The 25983-nt window shown below is 37.0% G+C and overlaps 2 protein-coding genes across 10 annotated transcripts in view; one reads left to right on the top strand and one right to left on the bottom strand.

Annotated features, from left to right (window-relative positions):
• The window catches only part of LOC145476718 (solute carrier family 75 member 1-like), a 28747-nt gene extending 22985 nt beyond the window's left edge, over positions 1–5762 (bottom strand). For 3 of the 6 annotated variants that reach the window (XM_081455424.1, XM_081455421.1, XM_081455434.1), the window contains exons 1-6: positions 4902–5380; positions 3776–3872; positions 2885–2988; positions 1710–1868; positions 930–1121; positions 193–292 (exon numbers count right to left, since the gene is read on the bottom strand). In XM_081455424.1, the coding sequence (XP_081311550.1) occupies positions 193–292; positions 930–1121; positions 1710–1868; positions 2885–2988; positions 3776–3872; positions 4902–5174 (925 nt within the window). In that variant the 5' untranslated portion in view covers positions 5175–5380. The other 3 variants (XM_081455433.1, XM_081455431.1, XM_081455425.1) reach the window with 3 other exon arrangements.
• A 53-nt stretch (positions 5763–5815) lies between these two features.
• LOC145476793 (inositol polyphosphate-5-phosphatase A-like) lies at positions 5816–25320 on the top strand. 4 transcript variants are annotated; one of them, XM_081455442.1, is made up of 19 exons: positions 5816–5906; positions 6255–6296; positions 6416–6519; positions 6626–6716; positions 7999–8062; positions 9995–10026; positions 10172–10243; positions 10727–10779; positions 11223–11286; positions 13233–13288; positions 13962–14046; positions 15113–15208; positions 15538–15686; positions 16902–16952; positions 18591–18651; positions 19793–19855; positions 20169–20220; positions 21311–21347; positions 21639–25320. In XM_081455442.1, the coding sequence occupies exons 1-18, from the start codon at positions 5838–5840 to the stop codon at positions 21328–21330; spliced, it is 1224 nt and encodes a 407-aa protein (XP_081311568.1). In that variant the 5' UTR covers positions 5816–5837; the 3' UTR covers positions 21331–21347; positions 21639–25320. The 4 variants fall into 4 exon arrangements, with proteins under 4 accessions (XP_081311568.1, XP_081311563.1, XP_081311562.1 ...); XM_081455437.1 differs by lacking the exon at positions 21311–21347 and having other exon boundaries at positions 19796–19855; XM_081455436.1 differs by lacking the exon at positions 21311–21347.
• Positions 25321–25983: the final 663 nt, after the last annotated feature.

Below are 25983 nucleotides of genomic sequence, written 5' to 3'. Positions count from 1 at the left end.
CCCATTGATGTTATCTGGATGAAGTCTTATATGCAGATTGCTTCCAGCCTTTTTATCCTAGGTGAGTACCAGTGAGAGTCTCGCTCTCTAAAGTTCTCACCAATATACCAAAACTTAAAAATTAATAATAGAGAGTTAATGAATCTCATCCAAACTCAAAACTACTATTTGTCATTACATTCGTACACTTACCTTCTTTACTGGATCTGATCTCCACTGCATCAAACTTGAGGAGCGACACAGGGTTGAGAAGCTGGCTGGCATTTCTAAATTCAGATAGTAGAGACTTTGCCTTTTTTAAAAGAAAAAATTAGAAAAAAATTGGTACGATGAACTGACTGTGTATAGCTACATACATGTAAGTGAGCAATTCAACAAATGAATACAAAATCAGGACAATAATTCACTATGCATATTATTAGGACTTTAATTTTCAGTTTTAATGTACACAGCTTATTGGTCAAACATGACGATAATAATTACATGTACATGTAGAGTGCTAGGATTGAAATTTATGTATAAGCGGGCTACACTGAAGGTTTGTATGGGAGAATCACTGATAACATGATCATGTTAAATACAGAAAATACAGGAGTCTTCATTTTTGGGTCTTCGTTTTCAGGTCTTTGTTTTTGGGTCTTAGGTCTTCAGCAAATTGAAGCTTTAATGTCTGGCTATACTCAGTGTTATGACCATCTCATTAACCACACTTGGTTGGCCAGTATGAGAGAATCTCTCCTTGTTTGTGTGCATTTGCTGAGTACTCAACATCTCGGTCAAGACGCTCCCGTACATACCTCCCACTTAGTTAATAAGAACCACATATAAATATATCATATCTACAGTACAATGTAAGGTGTATGTCAAGTTTCATTTCAGTCAGCTAAAATCTCAATTTATAAGCATTTACACTGTATTTCAAGTATTACCCTTTTTTCTTTTGGCAATGTCTCCTTAAGACATGTATACACAAACAAGATGTCTGCTACAGTCAAAGTAATTGCAAACAAGGCTGGTAAGAGGTAAGGGTTTCCACTCTCCAGTGATGACCTCTTGGCAAATACAGCACCAATCACAGGCCCAATAATAAAGCCAAAGGAATATGCAATACCAACAAGAGCCTGTTGACAGAGACCAAAGAACACACAGCATAATTATGTTGAACTTCATAAAAAATCATCTAGTTCAATTAAATTAAAGTTAATTAATTTGACCGTTAATACATGTAAATTAAAGATAAAAAAACTCTGACCCCATACCCATAATTTATGTATAATTTATGACTGAGTATTTGTATTTTCAATGAAACCTAGAATGCATGAGTGCTTGTCATAAATTCCTGTGTGTATTTCAAACAGGTCTCAAGCCAACGACTGTGAAATGTTTTGTTTTAAAGAATCCTAGTCAGCCTCCGCCATTTTTGATGCCATCGAAATTATTGATATTGCAGGGTGAAGCAAAAACTTATTGCTCTACTATAAGTTGTGTTCCTGAAAGTACATGTATGTTTAATTACATGTATCTTTAGTAGTTTCACAGTGATTTCCTTTGTTTGGACATGCTTTGAATAAAATATAATATAGCCAAACTCTTCGATGTTAGAAACAAGAAAAAGGTGTGGCTGACTAGGGCCCTTTAAGTAGCAGTTCAAACCCTAATGTATGGCCATTCAAATGCTAGTCTTTTGATTTGAAAGGTGTTTTTGTTACCATTCCTTTCCCCCTGTTCTTTGTGGAAGTAACATCAGCAATGATAGCTGTAGAGATGGTGACATTGCCTTTAGATAATCCACCAATGATTCTGGCAATGACAAAGATGGTAAAATTCCACGAGTATGCCCAGACAGCATAAGAAGCCAGCACTCCCATCTGAAATATGGACAGGTCAGTTCAAATAAAAACCTACAACCTGTGCCTGATGAAAGTGGTTATTTTTTAAGACAGCCTTTTTTAAAAAATGTATTTTCTTGAGATCTTTTGTGGAAGGGATTTCAACAATAGTAAAGCTGGTTCATAAAATTGGTTCACAAAATCGTAACATATAGAAAAAAAACGTGCATTATGTTTCATGTACTTTGCAAAGAAAAATGAACATACCATTGCATTGTTTATGAATGCTAAGTTTTTGTCTTTAAACTCTATACTATAAATCTTTATCTGAATTGATGCATGATGTTAGCACTACTTCAGAACCAATTAACCAATTAACATTATATATTTATGTAATTTATTGACAAAAACATGCAATGTTCATTCACACAACACACACTCTTCTACCTCCAAGAATTATTAAGTAAACATAAAACCCTCAAAACTTTAAATACAAAAATGCCTTTTCAAGAATGAGATACCATGCTGTCTGAGAGAACTACCAAAAACTCATTCAAACTCAGAATTAAAAATATACTACATACTGCATGCAAGTGCTCTCGAAGAATTAGTAGTAGTAAATAATAATAATAATAACAATAATAATAATAGTGATAATAAACAAAATCAATAAAATTAAATAAATTTAAAAATAATAATGATGTGTGGTACATATATTATCTACAGTTGTAGTAATTAATATGATGACCCATGACTTCTTTTTTTCATTCTTTTCCCACCTTTCCATTTTTCTATTTTCTTTCTATTATAATATACTTATTAATAAAAATGTTGATAATTAGATCTTAATAGACTGGCCTGCCTAGACTACCACCAGCTATCTGCAGGCCAGTCTGACTATAAAAATGTAATTTGAGGAACAAAATAACGAACGAAAGATTGAGGCTACTAACAGGCTACTATCAACAGTTCAGGCTACTAACAGTTCCAGATCTATTTTAAAATAATGTCACAGCTCCATTAATTATGTTCAAGACATGTAAGGACTTTCTCACCATACAAACAATCATTGGCAATCTTCTTCCAAATACATCAGACACTGCACCAATCAAAGGACAACATAAGAACTGGAGAAGGGAAAACAGTGACCCAATGAAACCTGCAGCAAGAAAATTACATTTTAAAGTTATAACAAAGCTCCAGATGGCAGTCACAAATTCCAATTCAATCTTGATAGAGGACCTGCGCAAAAAGCCATTACGACCGCCGACTTCCTCTTTATATACTGTATTTATCTATAGTATCACTGCAAACTCCCCAACTCTTGAAGCAATAATTATAGTTGGTATTTTCTTTTCTTATCAATTGACAGCACACATTATTTCAGAGCTCATAGCTAGAAAGGCTGGTATTAAAACACTGTACTGTACTGTACTGTACGCATCTGTAATTCATGACCCCACAAGCATTTACTGCTTTACAGCATAAGGACACTCGAAAATCATGAATTACCGGTACACCTGGCATTTTTTGGGTGACTAAAGAATGAGGGTTCTTGATATAATGTAAAAGATACTAAAGGATTTTTACTATGTAAAAACAGTTTATTATAAATCCTTTTGTTAATATGAAGATCCCTATTTGAATACATGTAGTCACCAAACAAGGTATGAAAAAATGCCGTGTCCATGGTTCGAGTGCCCTCACTGTAATACCAATCATAGGTCAGTTTTGGTTTGTTCAGAAGCGCCTGAATTTTTGCATGTACAGCTGTAACCTTCAATTTAATCAAAAACCACTCCTGTGCATTTTTTTTTATATATATTAAAACCATTGCTGTGTATTTTTTTTAATTAAAAACCATTGCTGTGTATTTTTTGCTATTATAATTATTACTGAGACTAAGGAATCTCGTGCCATATATATGTATGTAGTCCTACATGTACCTCCAAATAACACAACATTGAAACGTTCATTGTCTGGCATTCCCAGCAACTCCCTGAATGTGTCAACTTGCTGCATGATTGAATGGTACAACTTGTCCTGAAGAGAAAAATTCAGGACGTTAAAACACAGTTGAATTTTCTTAATTTCAAGGTGGCTTTTAACCTTCTCCACAGAATTTTTTAAATTAAACATTATAAAAAGTTGCCTCTTATCATGCTCATTTTGATAATCAAAAATGGGGGTCACCAAGCTCATTTTTAAATTATAGGCGCTTAACATTAAGGGTGTTTTTAATAGGTTGTATTGTTGCTATGGTAACCTGTTATATAAAAAGGATGACCGTAACTTGTTTACTAATAATTGGGCATTTGTGTGATACCATTGTTGTAGCATCACTTGTTAAACAGTGGTAGTATTCCTCCTTCAAAGAATAGCTGTTGGAAAAGTACTGGAAACTGTTGCCAACCTCCTTAAATGCAATTTGTCATGTCAATATTGCATGTATAATTTATTAACCAGTCCCAGTCTACAGAAAATATTCCTTCATTAAGATTTGTAATTTTATTTTAATTTGGATGCCACTTAGATAAAGACAGGACTTTAATATATCACCATATGAATAAATTATCACTGTTTGCTTCACACAATGCAAACAGGAAAAAGTAGTGTTTGTTTTTTATAAAGTACAGCTGCTGCGTACGTTTTCAAATAAAATCACTTTTTAAAGAAAGAAGAAAATACGTTGCTCTATTAAACCATCATTCCATTTCTCTCCCATATCACATGTGGTACATGATTTTACAATCTGGCAGAAGTAAAGGCATCTTCAGCGATCAGCACGAGAGGGGTGAATAGTCTGATTATGACATCCACATAATTTAAGCTTTAAATACATACAGAAAGCATTTAAACTAACCTGAGTGGTATTGTTAAAAGAGTCAGCTATAAATCTAAGCAGACCATTTTAAAACATGACACTACAGATAACACCAGGCAATATCTGAAGTTGAGATTTCGCTCCTAATTTAAAGCTACTTGAAGTCACGAAACTGATATTCCCTTATTGTATATCACCAGTTTCCAAGACGTCGACTGTCAGGCTGTAGTTGTCCTTCATTTGCTTACCTGCTTGTTGTTGGCGTAAAACTCTAGTAGAGATGGAAACAGCGGCAGAATAACCGTGAAAGCCAACAAGTCGACAAGCAAGGAAAAGAAAATTATCCAAACTGCCCGATCGGACGGCAAAGCTTGAGTGTTTCCATTATCTTTGCAATGTCCTGTGTCATTTGCTTCGTCTTGGTTAGCGAGTGGTTTTGAAACCGACCGTCTCTTGAACTCCCGATCGTCCATAGTGTGTCCTACATGTGCGTGTGACACAGAAGAAAGTTTTTTAGTCATTCGCAGGCTTCAGAAAACATATCATAATAGCCCCTCTATTGTTTTTTAAATCACGATATTGTTCTCCAACACGTCGTTTGACGTAAATTAGCTCGATGAACTTCCGCAGCAACTGAACGCTGAGCAATTTTTGTATTCACCAAAACTTAACAAAACAATAAGCAATATCGAACGTTTAGCAAGTCCTGAGAAAATTGCATGCAGCTTTTTACCTTCTCAGATCATACTTTGCGACTGTAATGAAGTACGGTAAAACAAAATTCAAACACAACTTTACCGGGCAACTTACTTGCAAAACCAATCAGGCGTTCGATGCTGATTGACGAATCGATCTCGTCCGACAATTCCCGAACTTTATACGAGAGCTTTGACAAGGAAAACAGTCGCTCTTTTCATGTATTCGCTTCATATAATAGAGCATTTTTTCATTCATCCTTTTTATTGCAAACATCCAGTGGTAAAGAAATTATATTCAAGTGAAATCTTATTCATTTCAGCGAGTTCAAAACTACGCCGACTTTTTTGACTTACTCGGATTCTTCCTCGTGGGAGGTACAATCCCACAAACCCCATAGGCACGAAAAGGAAGCGTATACAAACCTCTACCAGCCAATTCGACGAGGCATGAAAATGCTAAAGAATACAAAAGATGTTCAGTGATAGATGAATATGGGAGAGCACACTGTGCCGGTTCTGCTCATAACAGCAAATGTTGGTTCCGTCTTTGAAAATGTGAGTTTTTGTACCAAATTTACTGGTTTCTAAATTGAAAACAGTTTCCCATCGGAAATGGGGAAGATGTCGTTACATGTGGGGCATCAAGTTCCTACAGGATTTGTCAACGGATCGTTGACTTTTTCTTGCGAAGAACATGGTAGAACACAGGCTTAACCGCTGAGATTTTTTCTGTGAGCCTAGTTTATGCCAAGATTATTGTTTAAACAAGTGTGAAAAGCGAGGTATTTTGTTTTGCTTTTTTATCGAGTTTGTTTACAAAAGGAGGCATTCGGTTTGTATTCCCTTGTTGGCAATTATCGACAGCTTTGAAATGTTAAGTTCTTTCTTCTGTTTCATTTGTAGCGAGATGGTCTTGAGAAAGGCTGGATTCGTGAAACAGTCGGTGTAAGTATTGGTCAACCTGGAAATAAAAGGTGTAAAAAGCTCACTCGGCCTGATTGAGCTGTAAGTCGAATGTCTTTGGAATTTTCATTAATTGACATTTTGGGGGTTGTTATCGGCAGACAATAACAAGACTTAAACCGAAGTTTGTGGCACTGCACTTTCAAGAAAGTGGAGGAAAAGAATCGGGTGAGGAATCACTAGAAAATGTGAAGGACTTTACGCGGTAGGTGTATGTTTATACTCGGAGCTGGTACAGCTTAATTGCTCTTTCTTTTCATGATGAAGCAAGACATCGAAAATATGTGATTAAACTGCCATTTCTATTTCAGTGTCTTCCTTGGTCAGTCTCAACTGAAAGAAAAATTTGACAAAGTGCGAGCATGGTTCGATCAAGATTACCATAAACAAGAGCAATATACGGTAGGAAATTCCAGATAAACTTTCATACTAAGCTAACTGTAACTGATCTTAACAGTTTAATCATACATGTACAGCTTATTATTTTCTACTGTTCCAGTATAAATGCTATCTATGACAAAATTCTCGATCGTGATTGGTTCTCTGCACACCTATTTGCCACATAATCAGCACGCGATCATGTGGGTGTCCAATTACAGGTATCCAATTACAGGTATCCAATTTGAACTTTTTGTGATTGGATGCCTGTAATTGGATACCCATGTAATTTGCACGTCAATTATGCACGCTTTAATGGCTTCCTTCACAATGTTTCCATTTTCAAAACTTATGAAGAATTCTACAGAAGTTTCCACTCAAAAGAATTTCTAAAAAGACATTTTAATTCTGAAATTTGTTACAGATACGATTAATTAGTAATTGGACCTTGTGTCGCACAATTCAGGGAGTAACTGTGCTCATAATTCAAATCGGCCTTGCACAATTACTCCCTGAACTGTGCTCCACTTGGTCTGATTACTAGTACTAGTCATATCTATAACCAAATTCTTGATCATGATTGGTTCCAGGGTCCGAAATTGCAACCAGCTGGTCTCCAATGTGTCTAAAAATTGAGTGTTGGTGACCAGAATTTTGAGGCTAGTCCCCATTAGGCAACTAACTTTTAGTGTCTTGAACTGACGTTCAAGGAAGAAAAACTTTGTGTTTGGTTTCAAGCAAGAAACTTCTTTCAGTACCTGCCTAAAAAAGTTAATTTCAGACCCTAGGTTCTCTTCGTGCCATTTCTTGGGAGAGGGGTAATGTTATAAAATTAATGTTAAGTGATAGAAAGAGCATTGTTTTTTAGTGGGGTTTAGCTAGAGATCCTGTGAAATTTGTGTGACTGTGTATTGCATGTAAAGACAAAGACTGTATTAAATGTGACATTATTTTTAATAAGTTTCAGTAGTTCATCAACAGTGTAGAAACGAAAATTGATTTAGTGCGCCAAATAGGTAATTTTCATGATGGTGTCATTTGACTACAACTACCAGAATCCTTCACTTTTTCTGTTTCTTATGCTAATTAGGGTAATTGTTATTTAAGCGCCACTGGGGCTTCAAAATTTAAATAATAAAGAGTGGACGAAAGGAATTCTGGTAGTTAAATGATGACAACGTGCAAATTATCTGCTATTAAAGTAAAAAAAAGAAAGAGGCAATGAACACTGTATTGTAACAGGCATCGGACTCTGCTGGACACTGTCCTTTATTAATAGCCCTGTTGTCATTATTTCCATCATCAGGCTCTTGGTTGTATATATTTGGTAAGCAAGTCCTTAGAGGATGCATCACTCTGGAATTTTGAAGGTATTAGCAAGATACTTGTATTTATTTTTATATTTTCATACATATAAATGTCAGATGTATGGAGTGTAATATTTTCTTTAACAAATGGCAAACGCCATAGCGTGCACTATTGAGTTATGGATGCACGCGGGAGGTTGCTAAGCATGAAAGAAGCGTAAGAGTCACACGAGGCAATAGCCGAGTGTGGCTCTAGCTTCTTGAGTGCTTAGCAAACCTCCCAAGTGCATCCATAACTCAATAGTGCACGCTATAGCGTTTACCATTTGTTTTATAACATAACATTGAGACATTGGAACTACAGAAGTCCTTTTATTGAGCGACATCACAAAAAAATGTTCGTGTAGTCTAACATGACAAGAGAAAACAAGCACGCGAAAATTCATTCATGACAACCGACTGCACACCAGTAGCTCGATAAATTTTCATCTTCAGACAACTGTGAAGACAGTTTCGCATTTCTGGCAGAAGAACGTCAGCCATTACTTTGGAAACAATGTCTGTCAAAAGATTTGCATTGTAAACATTAGCACACACGTCAGCAGCGTACACCCATGGGCAAATAGTAGATGCTAAATTAACCAATCAGAGCGTGCACTTTGCTTTAGTTATGTTATAATTCAGCTTTGTAAGATCTGTAGCTGTTAGCCCGCATAGAACTGAATATTGAGGAGTGACTTGTTGTCCATGTGTTTGTTTCTCTGTCACATACTTAACCATGCACACTTGTTTCGGCTCAAAACTACCTAAAACCTGTGTTCTAGAATGCGGTGAGTCTCCTAAACCTTTAGAAATTTGAGCTTAAGGAAAACAGTAAGAGGAAATCTCAACCCAGCAAAGAAAGGACAAGCTACTCAATTTTCAGGCTTGCCATTTGGGGAAGCTCATACTAACTATGATGCACAAAAATCATCCTCCAAAATCTTTCTTACTAGCCCACGAAAAGTTCATCTTTTACAGTACAGTCTGTAATTTGAATTTCCTCAAAAATTTTCTCGTAAAACTTCACTTGCCTATCGGGGAAGCTAGGTACAGAATCCACTAGCCACTAGCCTGACTTGAAAATCCAGTGGCCCTGGGCTATCAGTCAGGACTTTCTTTGCACATTGCCTAAATTTCCAAACAAAATAAGTATGAAGAATCTCTTGTTCTTCAATTTCAGCAATTGTGGGAAAAACAAATTGGATGGAGATAAAATGAAAACATTATTTTGTGCAGTGTGTTTGTCAAAAACATCGCTCAGTTTTTGACAGAAGTAGCCGCCTTTTTCAGGGTATTGATTGTTCACCATCCACTTGATTTCATCATGAAACCTTGGTTAGCTATATTAGATACCACTTTTTTATACACACAGTTATTCAAAGCATATTGGTTGTCAGAAGTTGCAAGGAATACACCTGTAAACAGACTAACTGTACTGTTCAGTAATTATTGATAGGACAGTTTTATTGTAGAGTTACAGCTTTTGAAGTCTACATGTATCTCTCGGCATCTTCAAGAAAGACAAGAAATGGAGATAAAAATGTTTTTTATAACGAAAAATCAGTCAAATTTCCCTTATTGTAGAGTGCCTTAAATCAAATTACCATAATTATATAGCTTTCACCTGTCGTGACTATTGATTGGAAAAATAAATACTATTGAACCTGGATCTTACTGTTTTGGGAAGGGAGGGGTATGGGTGGGCTCGCTACTTTCAGGGGGTTGCTACTTTCAGGGGATCGCTACTTTCAGGATTTATTAGAGGCCATAATTTTTTGGTGTTACTGTCTGGGAGGTGCTACTGTCAGAGGGTCGTTACTTTTGGAAGTTTGCGGTAGTTGTCTTTTTTGCATGTATTACACATGTTGGATGATTAAGTAATAGTATTATTATTAACTGAACATTAACATTGTTTCTTTTCCTTTCTCATCTTTACAAAAACCTTAAATGAAGATTGCACATTCACCAAGATTGAAGGCGAAGAAGTGAGTGTAGTGTCTCATTAACTTTATCTATTTAGGCCTTTATATACAACCTTTTGCTCTGTTATAAAACTACTACATTCATTGAATTTGTGTTACTTTGTTGTGATAATAATTTATGTACCGTATTATGCTTGGCTGTCCTTAGACTTCCGTGGGAAGCCTGACAGATATCCCATTCGTGGAAAAAGAAAAATTTCCTTTGGATTTCTTCCCAAAGGTAAGATTAAATACTAATTTCAATGTGTCTGTTATGAATGGGAAGTTTAGGTTTAATTTTCTGACTGAATTAACCATCTTTGTCGCTACTACAAAGATTTTGAGCAAGGCAAATAACCCAAATTAATTTACTCAGAAGCTCAACAAACACAATATTTAAAAGACGTACTAAATAAACCTACTGTCTTGAGTCGTAACATGTATATGTTCATGGCTTAGTCTGGTAAAAAGCACAAAAAGATCTTTTGCTACATGTAAGTTGTGCTTTGATCAGTGCGATCAGCATAGGCTAATAAATATTACAGACTTTTTATATATGTGTACATGTATCCCATTTACAACAAAAACATCAGAACTGCATCTACTTGTAGGAAGAATATTCCCTCAGTACTATGACACATGAATATACAGGAATGCCAGTGCAGACAGTGCAATTCAGTAAACAAGTATGAAGTTTGTAACTTGTTTGTGTAATTCCATACAGTTCAAATGGTCACGTAAGGGTTTCATGAGAACACGGTGGAAGATAAACAAATGGTAAGACACAAGCTGGCTAAGTAAGAAAATCTTACTCTACATGTAGTGTAGAGGGTGCTGTTCATTTTCATGCAAATCAAACTCAAATTATTTTCAAATACACTGTAAGAGATTCCTGAGAGATTTTGCACATTGTCAAGGACTTGTTTTGAAACAGAGGAACAAGGTACGTGTACATGTACCTCAGAAATGGCCTATTACGCCTTAAGCAAAACAATAATACGTACTTTTTTACATGTACAGTTTATACTCCAGACGATACAATATTATAGTCCAGTTTTTCAGCCAATCTGTGAGTTATTTAAATTAGATCTATTTGATCTGGTGTAGTATGTGGAATGTGTGTACATTGTACAGTTGTGGTGTCTGTACATTTTTTATCTGAGTTTTCCCTTCAGACATTCAATTTTTAACTTCACCGATTATTATATTTTGTGTTGCAGTGTGTTTGATTTACTAAACATCCATCTCTTCCATGATGCTTCAAACTTAGTCTCCATTGAGTTAGTGAGTAATAAAATTAGATATACTTGAATCATATTTTTATTAAGTATTACATGTATGTTAATCATAACATTGTTAAAAGTACTAATCCCAAATATACTTGACTGTGTACAACTCCTTTCTGTACTTGAAGTGGAACTTTTTTGGTTCATTATTTCTTCTGCATGTCTACTGAGAATTTATGTGCACTTGTCATATTAAATTTTAGTTCCAATGCCAGCATAAAAAGTCAACAACAAACACACAAGCTGAATAATGATAAAAAAGTGTATTTACTTGAGAAGGTACACTTTCACAAGTACATGTAGATTGGTTGTAAAGCTTGAAATGACAAATAACTTGTATGTGTAAGGAGAGAGAACTGCCATACACCTGTAAAGTTTCGTTTTTATAAAAGAAAAAGAAGAAATGAAATTAAAGAGAAAATATCAGGCGAAAATTAACACAGTCTACATATTATTTGTGTAGTCGGCACTGCTAGACCGAAAGTCTGGAAACTTGGAGCAGTGTTTGATAAACACTGTTCAAGCTTTGTAGCAGCAACATTGTTGTCAGTTTCTACAAGTACTGTAACTGGGATTGGTCAGAGAGCACTAGTTTAAAAGCAAACAGTGAGATGCGTGACATACTCTACAACTTGATGGACTAAGTCAAAGCAGTATTATTGTCATCATCATCGTAATCATCATTAAGGATCTTGGAGGAAAAATGCAAGCTTGAAAATGGCTTTATGAAAACTAGTTTTGTTGCTCAAGGTGATGGAAAGATCATACCATTCCCTGGTCCTAAATTACAGCTGCTGCTCATCAACAGAGCATACTAAGAGCTGAGCAAGTAAGACACATGTACAATGGAGTTGCTGTATGTGGGACCATCAACATCATCAGTACTGACACCCCAACCATTACTATCACCTTTCAAATTATTAATATATATTATTACTACTAAAAAGTGCAGATCAAAACCTGAAGTTTTTTGCTTTCTCGTATACAGTGCACATCGTATACAGTGCATGTTGTGAGGACAACAACTTGCGCTTTGATTATTTTGACTCGTAGAAAAAGTGCAATATAGGTACAGTCGAACCTTCGGTTGCGACCACCTCTCATAAACAACCACCTCTCCTCAGCAACCAGTTTTTCAGAATACAAAGAGTCCTTATTGTTGTGTGGAACCCCTTGTAAGCAACCACTTCTTGTAAATGACTGTGACCTTTGTTAGAGCTAAAAGTTTGAAATTTTGTTTGATTTTTAACCTCCCTTAAGCGATGACTTGAGAGATATTAGAGCAGAAATTGGATAATGTAGTAACATTATCGCATTTCTGGGTAGCACAATAGACAGAAATTTCTCAGTGGGAAGTGCCATATTTTTTCTTGAGATTGACTTTTCACATGAATAAAACATGGAGTACTGTAAGTCTCTGCAGTCGTGAACCATATGCTAATGAAGCACAATAATTTTGACCCAATGCAGCCTAAACTCTCATAACTGCCCACCTCCAGTAAGCGACCACATAGGCTTGACATTTTGGGTGGTCACTTATGGGAGGTTGGACTGTATTCGATATTATAATATTTACCATTATAACAGCCCGATTCTCTCTTTGTTACAAATTAGTAGTTTCCTTTGTGCATGATTATACTAGCATGATACATTAACTACTGTAGGACCCTCTGTTTCAAGTATTACACAGTTAGTGAGCTTTGGTATCTTGGCACTCAACCAGTTATACAGTGAAACTTTGATTTAACAAAGGGCCAAGGGACTGGAGGAAGATGTTCGCTATAATCAAGTTTCAATATATCAGGTTCTTTTCCATATAATTTACTATTACTGAGGTGAAGAATATCGTTCATTATACCACAGTCTTCGTTAAATGGAGGTTTCACTGTGCAATCATGTGTGTTCTTGTCATGTACAAATATTAGTTTTTGCACTTTAATTTAGACTCCATCTGTGTACAGTAAAAATCGCAAGAGAGCTCTTGACCATGTTTTAGACAGGTAAGGTGACAACTTTAACTGAGAGATTGCTGTTGTCGTTATAATTCCAAATGCATTTTCATAGTACAGTCTGCTTTATGAGAAGCCAATTGTTAAACAGTAGTCGTCAACAAAATGCTTGCTTGTCAGACTTGTAGTAAATTACAATACGTGTGGCGGTTTTCATCATAAAATGATGGTAGTAATAGAGCAATGATAATTTTGTTTTTTAATTTTATTGAAAAATTAACATAGTTTTATTGTCATGATTAGTATTATTACAATTCAAAGTAGTAGAAAGTTTGCCGATTGTTATAAGAACAAATTGAAAGTTGCTGCTTTGGTCAATCACAAAGGGTACAGGTTATCCAGTGAACTAATCAAAACTTGAAGCAAACACTGTGCATGTAGCTGGTGCGAAGCACGAGAAAACAAGTGAGTTAGCCACAGTAATTATTGGTATTGGTGTAACTTCTGATTGGATGACAACGCGGTGTGCATAATTTTTTTTTGTCAATTGCCTAGCAGAGTTATACAAAACCAAAGCAAATTTGAATTACAATCATTACTGTAAGGTGTGAATTACAAATTCCTTTCAACGTATAATTTAGCAGCTGAAGTATAAGTTAGCTTATGTTCGATGTTGCTGGTGACACTATAAATATTATAGATCTTTAATGTTTTTCTTTTTCAGATTACATGAGAGTTCTATTCCTTTGGTTCCTTACATGCTATTTGGTGACTTCAACTTTAGACTTGACAATAAGAGAGTAGTGGAGGTACAGTCTAAAAAATAATGTGGAGTTTTTCAACAAGTTACAGTGTGTTCACACTTATAGTTTACTGTACTCACATTCATGGGTATGCGAAAACTGCTTTCTGATCAGAAGTTAAATAACCTAGTGCTTTGTCTTTGTAAAAGGCTTCAGTGAATATAAACAGTCATAACTGGTCACATACATTTTGTTCATGTACAGTATTGCTTACTAGAGTGACAAGTATTATTTGGAGTACAGTATGAGGTAATGGCCACTGCCCATTTATTTATTGAGCAAGTATGGACTGTTTATATGTGTATAGTGTTAGCTCTACAGCCCATTTCTCTGTCACCTGTGTTGCAACCAAAGGACATATGATGACAGTGCCTCTCCTAACCAGCCATCTCCTAATAAGGACATACATGTAACCTCTCTAATAAAGACACCAAAGGGACTGAGCAAAGTGTCCGTATTAGGGAGGTGTCCGTATTGGAGAGTCACTATGATCACGTCACCTTTAAGTCTTCACGGACAGTTTAGAGTGTTTAGTACCTAAAGTCAGGCCCAAAAGTGATTGTCTTGTGAATTTCCGAATCTAAATTGGTTAACTTTATTGTACTTCTCAGTTTTATGCGGTGCGTACGAATTTTGGAACAAAACGAAAAACTGCACCTAAAAACTTAACACAACATATTTTAAAAGTACAATATTAAAGGTGTAGCAATAGTGTTACTAGAGTAACATGTTTGTGTAACCGCCGAGAGGAAATAGTGCATACCGCAAATTATTGACACCTGGTCCCCCAGAGTGTCCATAGTAAAGAGGTTAAATTTGTATAAATTTGCTCCCTGGGGCCGAGATTTAGTGTTCGTTGTCCATTTTTTAGAGGGTTTTTTTTAGAGGAAATGTATGAGAATTTTGCCGGACATAGGAAACTGTCCATATTAGAGTGGTGTCCATATAGCAGAGATGTCCGTATGGAGAGGTTTGGCTGTAGATGTACAAATTCAGTTACAGAGCCTACAGTGTATGTGTCACTTGGGCTGTGCTTATTATTGGGCTGATTTTCATACTTGGTTCTTTGTAGTCTCTCTGTGCTGGGTTACCACAACAGCATATCAGAAAGGATGGTGAGAGCACTCCTTCAAAGATCATATTCAGAGATAGAAAGAAGGCTGACAAGGTGAGCCCTCATTTCACTGGACTGAGTTATTAGTGAAATGCCATACACATTTGCCATATGAATGTGAAAACACCATTGCATGTGGTGAATAAGTCATGACCCAATTCACTTGTGCTCTGCTTCTGACATGCAAAGAGCTTGTGTATTGTTTTGTTGGTGTACATATTACAGTGTAGAAGTTAACATCCTCATCTCTTTAAGCTCCTAGTGTATTTTTATATCCATGTTCATTAGGTGAAATAAATTAGAATAACTTAACTCAAAATATTGATTAGTGAGTTAATTGTTGGTATTAATTACATAAATGCACTCTATATTATATTTGGTAGATTTTCCTTACACTGGAACCTCGCGTTTTCAAGTTTCATGACCAAAGTATCTTCAGAAACCACAATGGAAAGAAGTTTTCAAAGTACAACAGAGAGTTTGATTCTTTCATGGACAGATTGTTTGAGTTCGATATTTCATTTTGTCCAAGGTACATTTTGTTTTCACTAACTTGTATTACATTGTAGTCACCATCTGTCTTCTCATTGGCTAAAAGCCTACAGTTAATTCTGGGAAACAGTGCAACCTACAGATTTTTCGCTAATCTGCTAGCAGATTAGTGAATAATCTGTAGGTTGCGCACGCAATGCATGATTTCCAAGAGCAATGTCAAGTTCATTGTTCATAATCAAGGTCTCGAAAGTAAACTGTGTTCACTGTGATAATGCATTTGTCATTATTATTTACAATAAAATCATTTACAATGTAATGAATAATGTATAAAATAACTAAATAAAGAAGTAAATGAAATATATGAACTAAGTAAGATGTAAAAAGCTTATAGATATCAAATATAATTATACATGTACAAAATATAAATGTTTTAAGCGGCCTAGCAGCATATATCACAGTTCTTACAATTATCTATTAAGAGTGATAGGTCTAATACTGTTGTTAAAACTCTTAACATTAGGCATCTCTCTATCAGTATGGTCTAATTTGTTCCAAAGATGGGGCCCAAAATATCGTAAAGAATGTTTTCCATAATGCACTGTGCAAAAACGTGGAATATTAAAATCACTGTTCCTCAGGTTACACCATTTCGGGGTACTAGTATTTGTATTCATTTGATGCAGTAGGTAACATGATTGTGCAGCTTATTTTTTTGTCATTTGCAAGTGAAATAGTACCTTTACTTTCCAAGACAGAAAAACCCAATTATTGCAGTTTATTAAAGATGATTTCCAGTCCGTACTGCACACTCTCGATGTCCTCAAGAGTCTGTTTGCGTTTTTTGTTTTGTTTCATGTAAGACATCACAAAATGTAAACATTTCGCAACTACTTAGATGAAGTAAATTCAAAGTTTCAAAACAACCGCCATTACGGATGCGAAGCGGTCGAAGCTTTATACCCCGTTCTTTCTCATTTCGCTTGATGAAACAACTTCGCAGCTGCTGTAAAAATCAATGAAGCTGCTAGAAAAAGAATTTGAAAGGCCTCAAAGATAAGGTATGTGGTTCATAACGAATAACATCAATTCGCATTCCATCGAGTGAGATTTATAATGTTTACAAACTTTAGGGTCCTGAGACTGGGCAGTACGGACTGGAAATCATCTGTAATGTTAATAAATTGACTTAATTAAAATTACTTGCATTGTACATGATATGGTTTGTAATAGTGTAGTTTACTTTCTTTAACAGCTATCCTTTCAGTGAAAATATCAAGGAAACAACAGTTTATGGAGACTCAAGGTACACCATACAAGCTCCTTTACTTTAACCATTGTTCCATTCTCCTAGTGGAGAATTGGGCTGTCGCCCCTCTGCTTTCAGGCTATCCTATCCTCTGCAGCTGATACCGCCTCTGTCCAAGATTTTAATCCTTTCTCCTTAAGCTTCCTTTCCACTGTTTCTCCTTCATGTCATCCTCTTAAACAAAATTAAAATACTTGTTAATGTTATCATTCACACCCAACATATGAATTCCATATTTAGTTGATCATGAAAGTTAAATTCACTTTTCTAACGATGATACTAACTTGACATAATAATAATAGAATTCCTATGCCTGGGAAATTCTTGTTTCTATTATGAATGGAAACAGAGGACCCAACTCATCATTCGCTCCGACTGCTCGGAAGGGTCCTTATTCTCGAGGGCTTTTCAATTTTAATGGAGACTCGCTGTTGTAAAAACGTCAAAAAAAACTGAAAGTACATAAGTCTAAGAAAAAGCGAGGTATTGTATGTGTAAGGTACGTAGATCCAAAGATCCTCCGAAAAAAAAAAACAGCAAAAAAATGAAACTTTACTTTGTGGCTTTATTTACTCGTCTAATGGACCATGTCTGTATTGTCGGTAGTGGATTAGAATTAGCTTGCAATGAAGGCTTACGAAGGGGAGTATCATTAAAAAGAGATTTGAAAAGACTCCCCGCATAAGCCTCAGTGGCAAGCTGCCGGGAATACGAACATGGACTGTTGGACAAGTGCCTTGGAAGCTATTAGTCCAGTCATCTTCGAGAACATCAAACTTGTCTTGATCAAAAGTACAGTGGAACCCCGCATCACGGTCACCTCGTTATTACGGTCACCTCGTTATTACGGTCACCTCGTTCATACGACCACTTTTTTTGTCCCAACAAAACGTCCGTACATTTTCTTATAAGAGAACCCTGTTAATGCGGCCACCCCGTTAATACGGCCAATGGCCACATTCTGAAATCCCAACCTTGTAATCCTTTATACTTTTACCCCGTTTATATGGTCGCTCAAACCAGTTATTTTTTTAAAAACTCCAAAGTGGAACCCCGTTAAAACACATGTACGGTCCAATAATATTTGGCCGTATTAACTAGGTAGGGTCAAATTTAATGACTGGTCCAAATTGAGAAGCGTCTTAACAGAACCTAACAGATATATCACGATTGCACTTAATTCTAAACAACTGTTCTGTGATAAGCACCGAGAATGTAGATATAACTTTTTGAAATTGAAACTTTGATTACTACATATAATATTAACAATGGACAGATGAACATAACTGGTTTGAGTGGCCCTATAAACAGGGTATATTTATAAAGGATTATACAGGATGGGATTTCAGATTGTGGCCGGTAGCCCCATTAACGGGGATTTCTTATAGGAAAATGCATGGGTGTTTTGCCGAGCAAAAAAAATGGCCGTAATAACGAGGTGACCGTAAGGCGGAGCTCCACTGTATCTGCTTCCTCGATGCTTATCACAGAACAGTTTAGAAGTGCAATTGTGATATCTGTTAGCTTCTGTTAAGACGTTTCTCAATTTAGAGTAACATTATTTTGATATATATTACTTGTAAGATTTTAAAAGTAGTTTTATTTCACTTACTTTTATTTGATGAATATTTCCAGGTGCCCATCATGGTGCGACAGAATCTTTTTGAGTCATTCTAGCAGAGCAATAATAGACCAGGTACATGTCTAGTCACACGGGGGAGGGGGGGCAGTCACTTTGGTGTCAAGAAAATAAAAGGGGGAACTTGATTTAAGGACGTTCGCGCGGAAATTTTCCGGTCGATAGATTTTTTTAAATTTTTTACTGCGGTCAGATAATGAGTTACTTGTGTCAAAAATGCAAAAAAAAAAAAAAAAATTGGGGATCACCGACTTCGTTTCAGAGATAATGCGTGTGGAAAACTACCCTGATTGTGAAATATTGGCGCACGTAATTCAGCATGGTCTACAAGGGTTTATAGTTAAAAGTATCGAAGGTGAGTCAACGGAGGCAACGATCTTATTCATATTTTGTAGAAGTGGGTCTGTTGCGTAAATAATTTCAAATGTTACCAAACGTTTTCACAAAACTTAACCGTTCGAGAAGCATTTGAAACCGTCGCACAGATAAACGAAGAGCTGAAAAGAACGGAATTCGATGTATTCAAACTTCTAGTCGATAGATTTTCTTCATTTTTTCGCTAAACGTAGAAAATTGGTAGAGAAAAGGATCCATTAAAAGAAAAATAGGGTCACCGAACGTCCAAGATCGTTAAATCCAGGCATAGCTATAGCAACGGCCATCTGACCTATCGCTGTTCATTTTATTGCTTAGCGCGCGCGCTCATGCATGACGTGGCGTGTGAATTTGCAGGCGTGTTAAGGGTGCGCAGAAACAATTAGCGCGAACGTCCTTAATGTCCAACCAAACTGCGTAGTGTCTTCAGATTAAAGTTATCAAAATGAATGGGTTTTTTTTTTTCAGGAATGGACTTGAATGTAGGCATTATCATGTGACAAATGAGATTGCAATGGCACTGATCATCATTACTTGAAATTAATTTTACGCACAGATTTATTACCTGGACAGTGTGATGTTGCTCTTGGAAGTTCCTTATATTAGTTTCCAGCCCCATGGTCATTAATTGTTAAGATGTATCTTGTATGTTGGTAAATTTCTCTGTTAGCCTGTTGGCCTGCAAACCCAGGCGGGCGTCCAGCTGCATGAAACATCAGCCGGAAGTCTGCCTGGGTTGTCAAAGAACATCACCCATCTTGGTTCATAATTTGATTTAGCATTACAACTAGAAAAGCATTAAAATACGTTGTTCTTGTGTCAGAAGAAAGGACCTGCGGTGACTTACGACATGATTGGTAAACAAGCCTGTATGGGAGACCACAAGGTACATTACAGTATTCGTTCGTAGTATCCTAGTCCAGATTGAACCCCGCTATTTCGAACTCTCGGGGGAAACGAAAAACAGCTCGAAATAGCAGGAGGTCGAAATAACCGATAGTAAATGACTGGAGGGCAGATCCAAGGGAAATGGTTTCGTTTAGTTCGAATTAACGGGCTCGAATTCGAAATAACCGAGTTTGAATTGGCGGAATCCAACTGTATCTTTGTTGTATGTTTAAATAAAGTCTTTCATTCATTTCATTCATCCATTCTAGTATCTTTGTCCTCCATGTTCATAATTTGTCGTTTCTCTACAGCCTATATTTTTGTATTTTAACATGGATTCATCTCAAGACCCTTTTTCTCAAGGTTAGGTTTATGTTGTTTTTAGAGTGACCTTAGTAAGTGACTTGTGAACCTGTAATGAAGTAACAACACCATCTTGTTCGTAGTGCTCGTTGTTACAATCACATATTAGAGTTTCAACAAGGGCTTTCAATGTTTATGGGGTTAAAAGATGTAGTATTGTTTGATGGTGGATTGTGGTTTTCATAACAAGCACTTTCGTTCTTAAACCTACAAGAAGTTTATGTTGCGCTCTTTTAAATTGCTTCGTAATGCGGCCTAGCTGCCAGTTCATAAATCCATTGACAATGTTAACTCAGTAACATAACAAAGGAAATGTTTGGTTTTACCGTCGCTTGCATCTGGGCGTGGACACGTGACGCCGAAACATGCTCTAATTGGGTGTCAAACGTAGCATGATTGGTCATCAAACATTTGAAGCTTAGCAGACTGTAACACGAACTTTCGCGCTCTGAAAGATTCTGAAAGTCTTGCCCCAGGCAATATTTCATGGTTATTCTAGAAGTTAAACCACCCTCGCGAAAGGCGTATGTATATTGACACAGCTCAGGGTCAATTTCTCTGAAGAATTCTTCAATGTCCAAGCTTTCACCATTTCGTGTGCTGAACTTCGAGCGCGAAAGTTCGCGTTACGGTCTGCTAAACTTCGAATGTTTGATGACCAATCATGCCACGTTTGACACCCAATTAGAGCATGTTTCGGTGTCACGTGTTCACGCTTAGATGCAGGCGACGGTATGCAACCCCTCCAGTTTAATTTCCTTTTTATTTTTAGTTGTTACCACATGTATGCTGACATTAACGTAACATGCCTACTCTCTCACGTCCCCATTTGAAATTTTCGTAAGGCCTAGTAAGATTGTCAAATGTCTTTATGAAAACGTAAGCTGCATAATAACATCACTAGTCGCTGTCCCTCAATAGTTCTTTAACGAGTTTTGTTTCTATTTTTGTTGTTTTTTGTTTTGTTATTAGTTATTTTTTGCTCGTACGCTTTGTTCCTGTTTGTGTTAGTATGTGTGCAGGATAACGTCCGTTACTTGTAAAGCTGCCCAGCTAACATCATACGATGCTAACTTGTTTGATGTCCTAGGTTGTAACTCGGAATGGTGAAAACACTGAGTCTTTAGGTTAGTTGCATTTCCCTTTGAAAGCAACAAGTCGCTTGAATTCAGTTACACAATCTTTGTTAGCGTCGTAATTTATTTTAGTAATAAGAAGGGAAAAAAGTGAACGACCCCACTAAAATTGTAAGGAAATCGTGAACTACATGTATTTCGCTACGTCACAATCCTAAATTCTTGCAAAACCCGCATACCACCTTTCTATCTGAGGCCTCAGTTTTTTTTTTCTTTTATAAAATGTTTACCTTATGCAGGACTCTTCTGTTTCCGCAATGTTTGTTTCCTTTCTTTTCACAGCTCGACTCATAAAAAACAGTGGACCCCTTGAAGTTGTCGAGTATCTAACAAGTGTTTGAGAGTAGAATCTTTTAACTGTTTCAGTGGTGACTTCTACAGACAACTTCTATAGACAAGCTACCGTTTACGGTACAAACTGGGAGACTGTGATAGTACATGAAGGTGATTAGTGTCTATATTCTGTGTCGGTTTGACGAGACATCAGGTGGTGATCTATTTAACCGGTATCCGGGCTGAAAGGTTAACAGTGCTGTGGCAGCGAAGAATCCACAGTCTCCGATATTGTTACAATAATAATTTATACTTATATGTACGTTAGGTTAACAGAGTAGTAGTGTACAAAATAATTGTTGAATCATTCTAAAGTACGTAAGTTCCAGATGAAAATTAATTATAAGCAATGGGTTACTCATACGAACAAACAACGTAAAAGTTGATTTAATGTACTGTATGTCCAAATATTGTTTCTAGAAACTTGTTTAAGCGTAAAGGGGGCTTTGTTTCGTCTTCTCATTAGGTCATTTCTAGGTTGTCTTTTCTTTTTTTTCAACATGGGGCATGCTGACAAACGTTTCAATCTAAAAAAATCTTGTTTTTCGGATTTATTTTCATGCATATGAAAGCAGTTTTTTCAAACGTTGTGCTTTATAGAACATTTAGCAAGTTGATAAACTTCATGTAAAAACTTCAACCAATAGTTTCGCGAAACACCATGTAAGAGGCAGCTCAACGATTCAGATACCATAGGTGTCGCTGTTGTTTGGATAATGATTGACCCATTAAGTTTGATGTCACTTCTGTCAAAAGTGAGGTGAGCTTAGTGATGTTAAGCTTGTGGTAATACAAGTAATATAAACAAGATGATTTTTTAGACTCGGTTCATGCGAGCTCAAAGATATTTAATAGTGAGGTGTATAGTTATTTTAATTAACCTATAAACAAAATTATATATGTACATAACATTACACTGATTAGGTTATAATTGAATCGGGAATTGGATTAAATAATGATTTGTTATGAGGCTTTAGTCCGGTCAATCGGATTCCAAAGATTAAAGACTATATATATTGGCTTTTTTGTATTCTTTATATTTACGATGTACAATCTGGTAATTTTAACATCCTGTAGTTTTCAGATTATCAAGAGCCTCGTTTTAGCATTTATTGAGGCTGTTTTTCAGTTAATTTTTTTCTTGGACCTATAACCGGTGTACGACCGGGAACAGGCTAGGCTAGGCTTGGGAGCGTATGTGTAACGCGTACAATACGCTTGACTTCAAGAGTAGGTTTTAGGTTGCCAAGTTGATTGTGAAGTTTCGGAGTTGATTTACTTTAAGGATCTGGGCTTAAACATTAAAAAGTTCATTTGTAATGGGTGTGATTTTATTCCTCGCAAGTTCAGGGATGTTAAGAGTGCAGTCACCTGTTTTCGATGTGAATGCAAGAAGCGAGAAAACATACATAATACCTCAGAGCTTGTAGGTCTAGTAAGCGCTACAGGCGTCACAGTTTGAATGCTCAAGTTTAATCATACTGGGCGTAAACACGAGAGAAACGAAACTGATCGTGGATGTGTGATGTGTGATTCAACTGAAAAAATAAACAGACAAAATATTTAAGTACAAAATATAACGACAAAAAATACTGACAACGGAGCAAATAAACTTACAAGACTGTGGCGACACGAATTCTAGAATTTGTACTTCAGGGCTCACAACAGTGAAGCAGCTGAGGAAAACGCGGTAGAAACCAGCAGATCGAACTTTCAGTGCTAACAAGCACTGGCGAAAATAAAAAACTACGAATAATGAGGAACGCTTAAGTACTTCAGAGTGGGTTGCTTAATTCCCAGGGGTTACGGAGAAACGTGACATCCAAAGCAAAGAAAGATCTAGCCTCTACAGACCTGGTCCATTGGTCGGGCATTGCAACCTGATCGAAGCTCCACCGTAGGGATTTGTAGGAATGGCCCCGTGCCACAATGGATTACTTAGGGGAGGGAGGAGGGTGCACAAGCTCCGAATTGACCATCCGTTTTGCGTCAACAATGTGCCACACTTGGAAAACTGCGCCACACTTGGAAAAATGTGCCACATTTGGAAAAATGCGGAAACCTTGGAAAAATGCGCCACACTTGAAAAAATTCGCCGCACTTGGAAAAGTACTCCACACCTGGAAAAATGCGGCACACTAAAAAAAATGTGGTACAGTTGAAAAATTGCGACACATTTGGAAAAATGCGGCTCGCTGGGAAAAATGCGCCAGACTTGTAAAAATGCGGCACATTTGGAAAAGTGCGGCTTATTTAAAAAGATGCGGCACACTTGGAAAAGTACTCCACACTTGGAAAAGTGCGGCAAACTTGAAAAAATGTGGTACAGTTGAAAAATTGCGACACATTTGGAAAAATGCAACACACTTGAAAAAATTCGCCACACTTGAAAAAATGCGTCACACTTGGAAAAATGCGGCACAGTTGGAAAGTGCGGCTTATTTGGAAACATGCGGCAATCTTGGAAGAATGCAGCACACTTGGAAAAATGCAGCACACTTGGAAAAATGCGCCACACTTTAAAGAATGCGCCACACTTGGAAAAATTCGCCACACTTGGAAAAATTCGCCACACTTGGAAAAATGCGCCACATTTTCAAAAAATAAGGCACACTTGGAAAAATTCGCCACATTTGGAAAAGTGCGCAACACTTGGAAAAATGTAGTACAGTTGAAAAAATGCAGCACGTTTGGTAAAACGCGGCATACTGGGAAAAATGCGCCAGACTTGTAAAAATGCGGCACACTTGGAAAAATTCGCCAGACTTGGGAAAATGCGCCACACTTGGAAAAATGTGCCACACTTGGAGAAATGCGCCACATTTGGAAAAATGCGCCACATTTTCCAAAAATGAGGCACACTTGAAAAAATGTGGTACAGTTGGAAAAATGCGGCACATTTGGTAAAATGCGGCACACTGGGAAAAATGCGCCAGACTTGTAAAAATGCGCCGCACTTGGAAAAGTACTCCACACTTGGAAAAATGCGGCACGCTAAACAAAATGTGGTACAGTTGAAAAATTGCGGCACATTTGGAAAAATGCGCCACACTTGGAAAAATGCGGCACACTTGGAAAAATTCGCCACACTTGAAAAAATGCGCCACACTGGGAAAAATGCAGCACATTTGGAAAATGCGCCACACTTGGAAAAATGCGTCAGACTTTGAAAAATGCGCCACACTTGGAAAACTCCGCCACACTTGAAAAAATGCGCCACACTTGGAAAAATGCACCACACTTGGAAAAATTCGCCAGACTTGGAAAAATGCGCCACACTTGGAAAAATGTGCCACACTTGGAGAAATGCGCCACATTTGGAAAAATGCGCCACATTTTCCAAAAATGAGGCACACTTGAAAAAATGTGGTACAGTTGGAAAAATGCGGCACACTGGGAAAAATGCGCCAGACTTGGAAAAGTACTCCACACTGGGAAAAATGCGGAACATTTGGAAAAATTCGCCACACTTGAAAAAAATGCGCCACACTAGGAAAAATGCGGCACATTTGGGAAAATGCGCAACACTTTGTAAAATGCGCCACACTAAAAAAAATGTGGTACAGTTGAAAAATTGCGGCACATTTGGAAAAATGCGCCACACTTGGAGAAACGCGCCACATTTGGAAAAATGCCCCACACTTAACAAAACACAGGGCACAATTGAAAAAGTACTCCACACTTGGAAAAATGTGGTGCAGTTGAAAAAATGTGGCACGTTTCGCAAAATGCGGCATACTGGGAAAAATGCGCCAGACTTCAAAAAATGCCGCACACTTGGAAGAATTCGCCAGACTTGGAAAAATGCGCCACCCTTGGAAAAATGTGCCACACTTGGAGAAGTGCACCACATTTGGAACAATGCGCCACACTTGGAAAAATGCGGCACACTTGGAAATATGTGGTACAGTTAAAAAAATTACGACAAATTTGGAAAAATGCTGCACACTGGGAAAAATTCGCCACTCTTGGAAAAATGCGCCACATTTGGAAAAGTGCGCCACACTTGAAAAAATGCGCCAAATTTGGAAAAATGCGCCACCCTTTGAAAAATGTGCCACACTTGAAAAATGTGCCACATTTGGAAAAATGCGCCAGATTTTCAAAAAATGCGACACACTTGGAAAACCGTGGTACAGTTGAAAAAATGCGGCATGTTTCGTAAAATGCGGCACACTGGGCAAAATGCGCCAGACTTGGAAAAATGCGCCACATTTGAAAAAATGTGCCCCACTTGGAGAAATGCGCCACATTTGAAAAAATGCGGCACACTTGGAAAACTGTGGTACAGTTG

The sequence above is a fragment of the Orbicella franksi genome, chromosome 2 (genome assembly GCF_964199315.1).
Source record: "Orbicella franksi chromosome 2, jaOrbFran1.1, whole genome shotgun sequence".
In the NCBI taxonomy this organism is placed as follows: Eukaryota; Metazoa; Cnidaria; class Anthozoa; order Scleractinia; family Merulinidae; genus Orbicella; species Orbicella franksi.
Note: the sequence above shows the minus strand (reverse complement) of the source record. Positions and strands in the feature narration are given on the sequence as shown.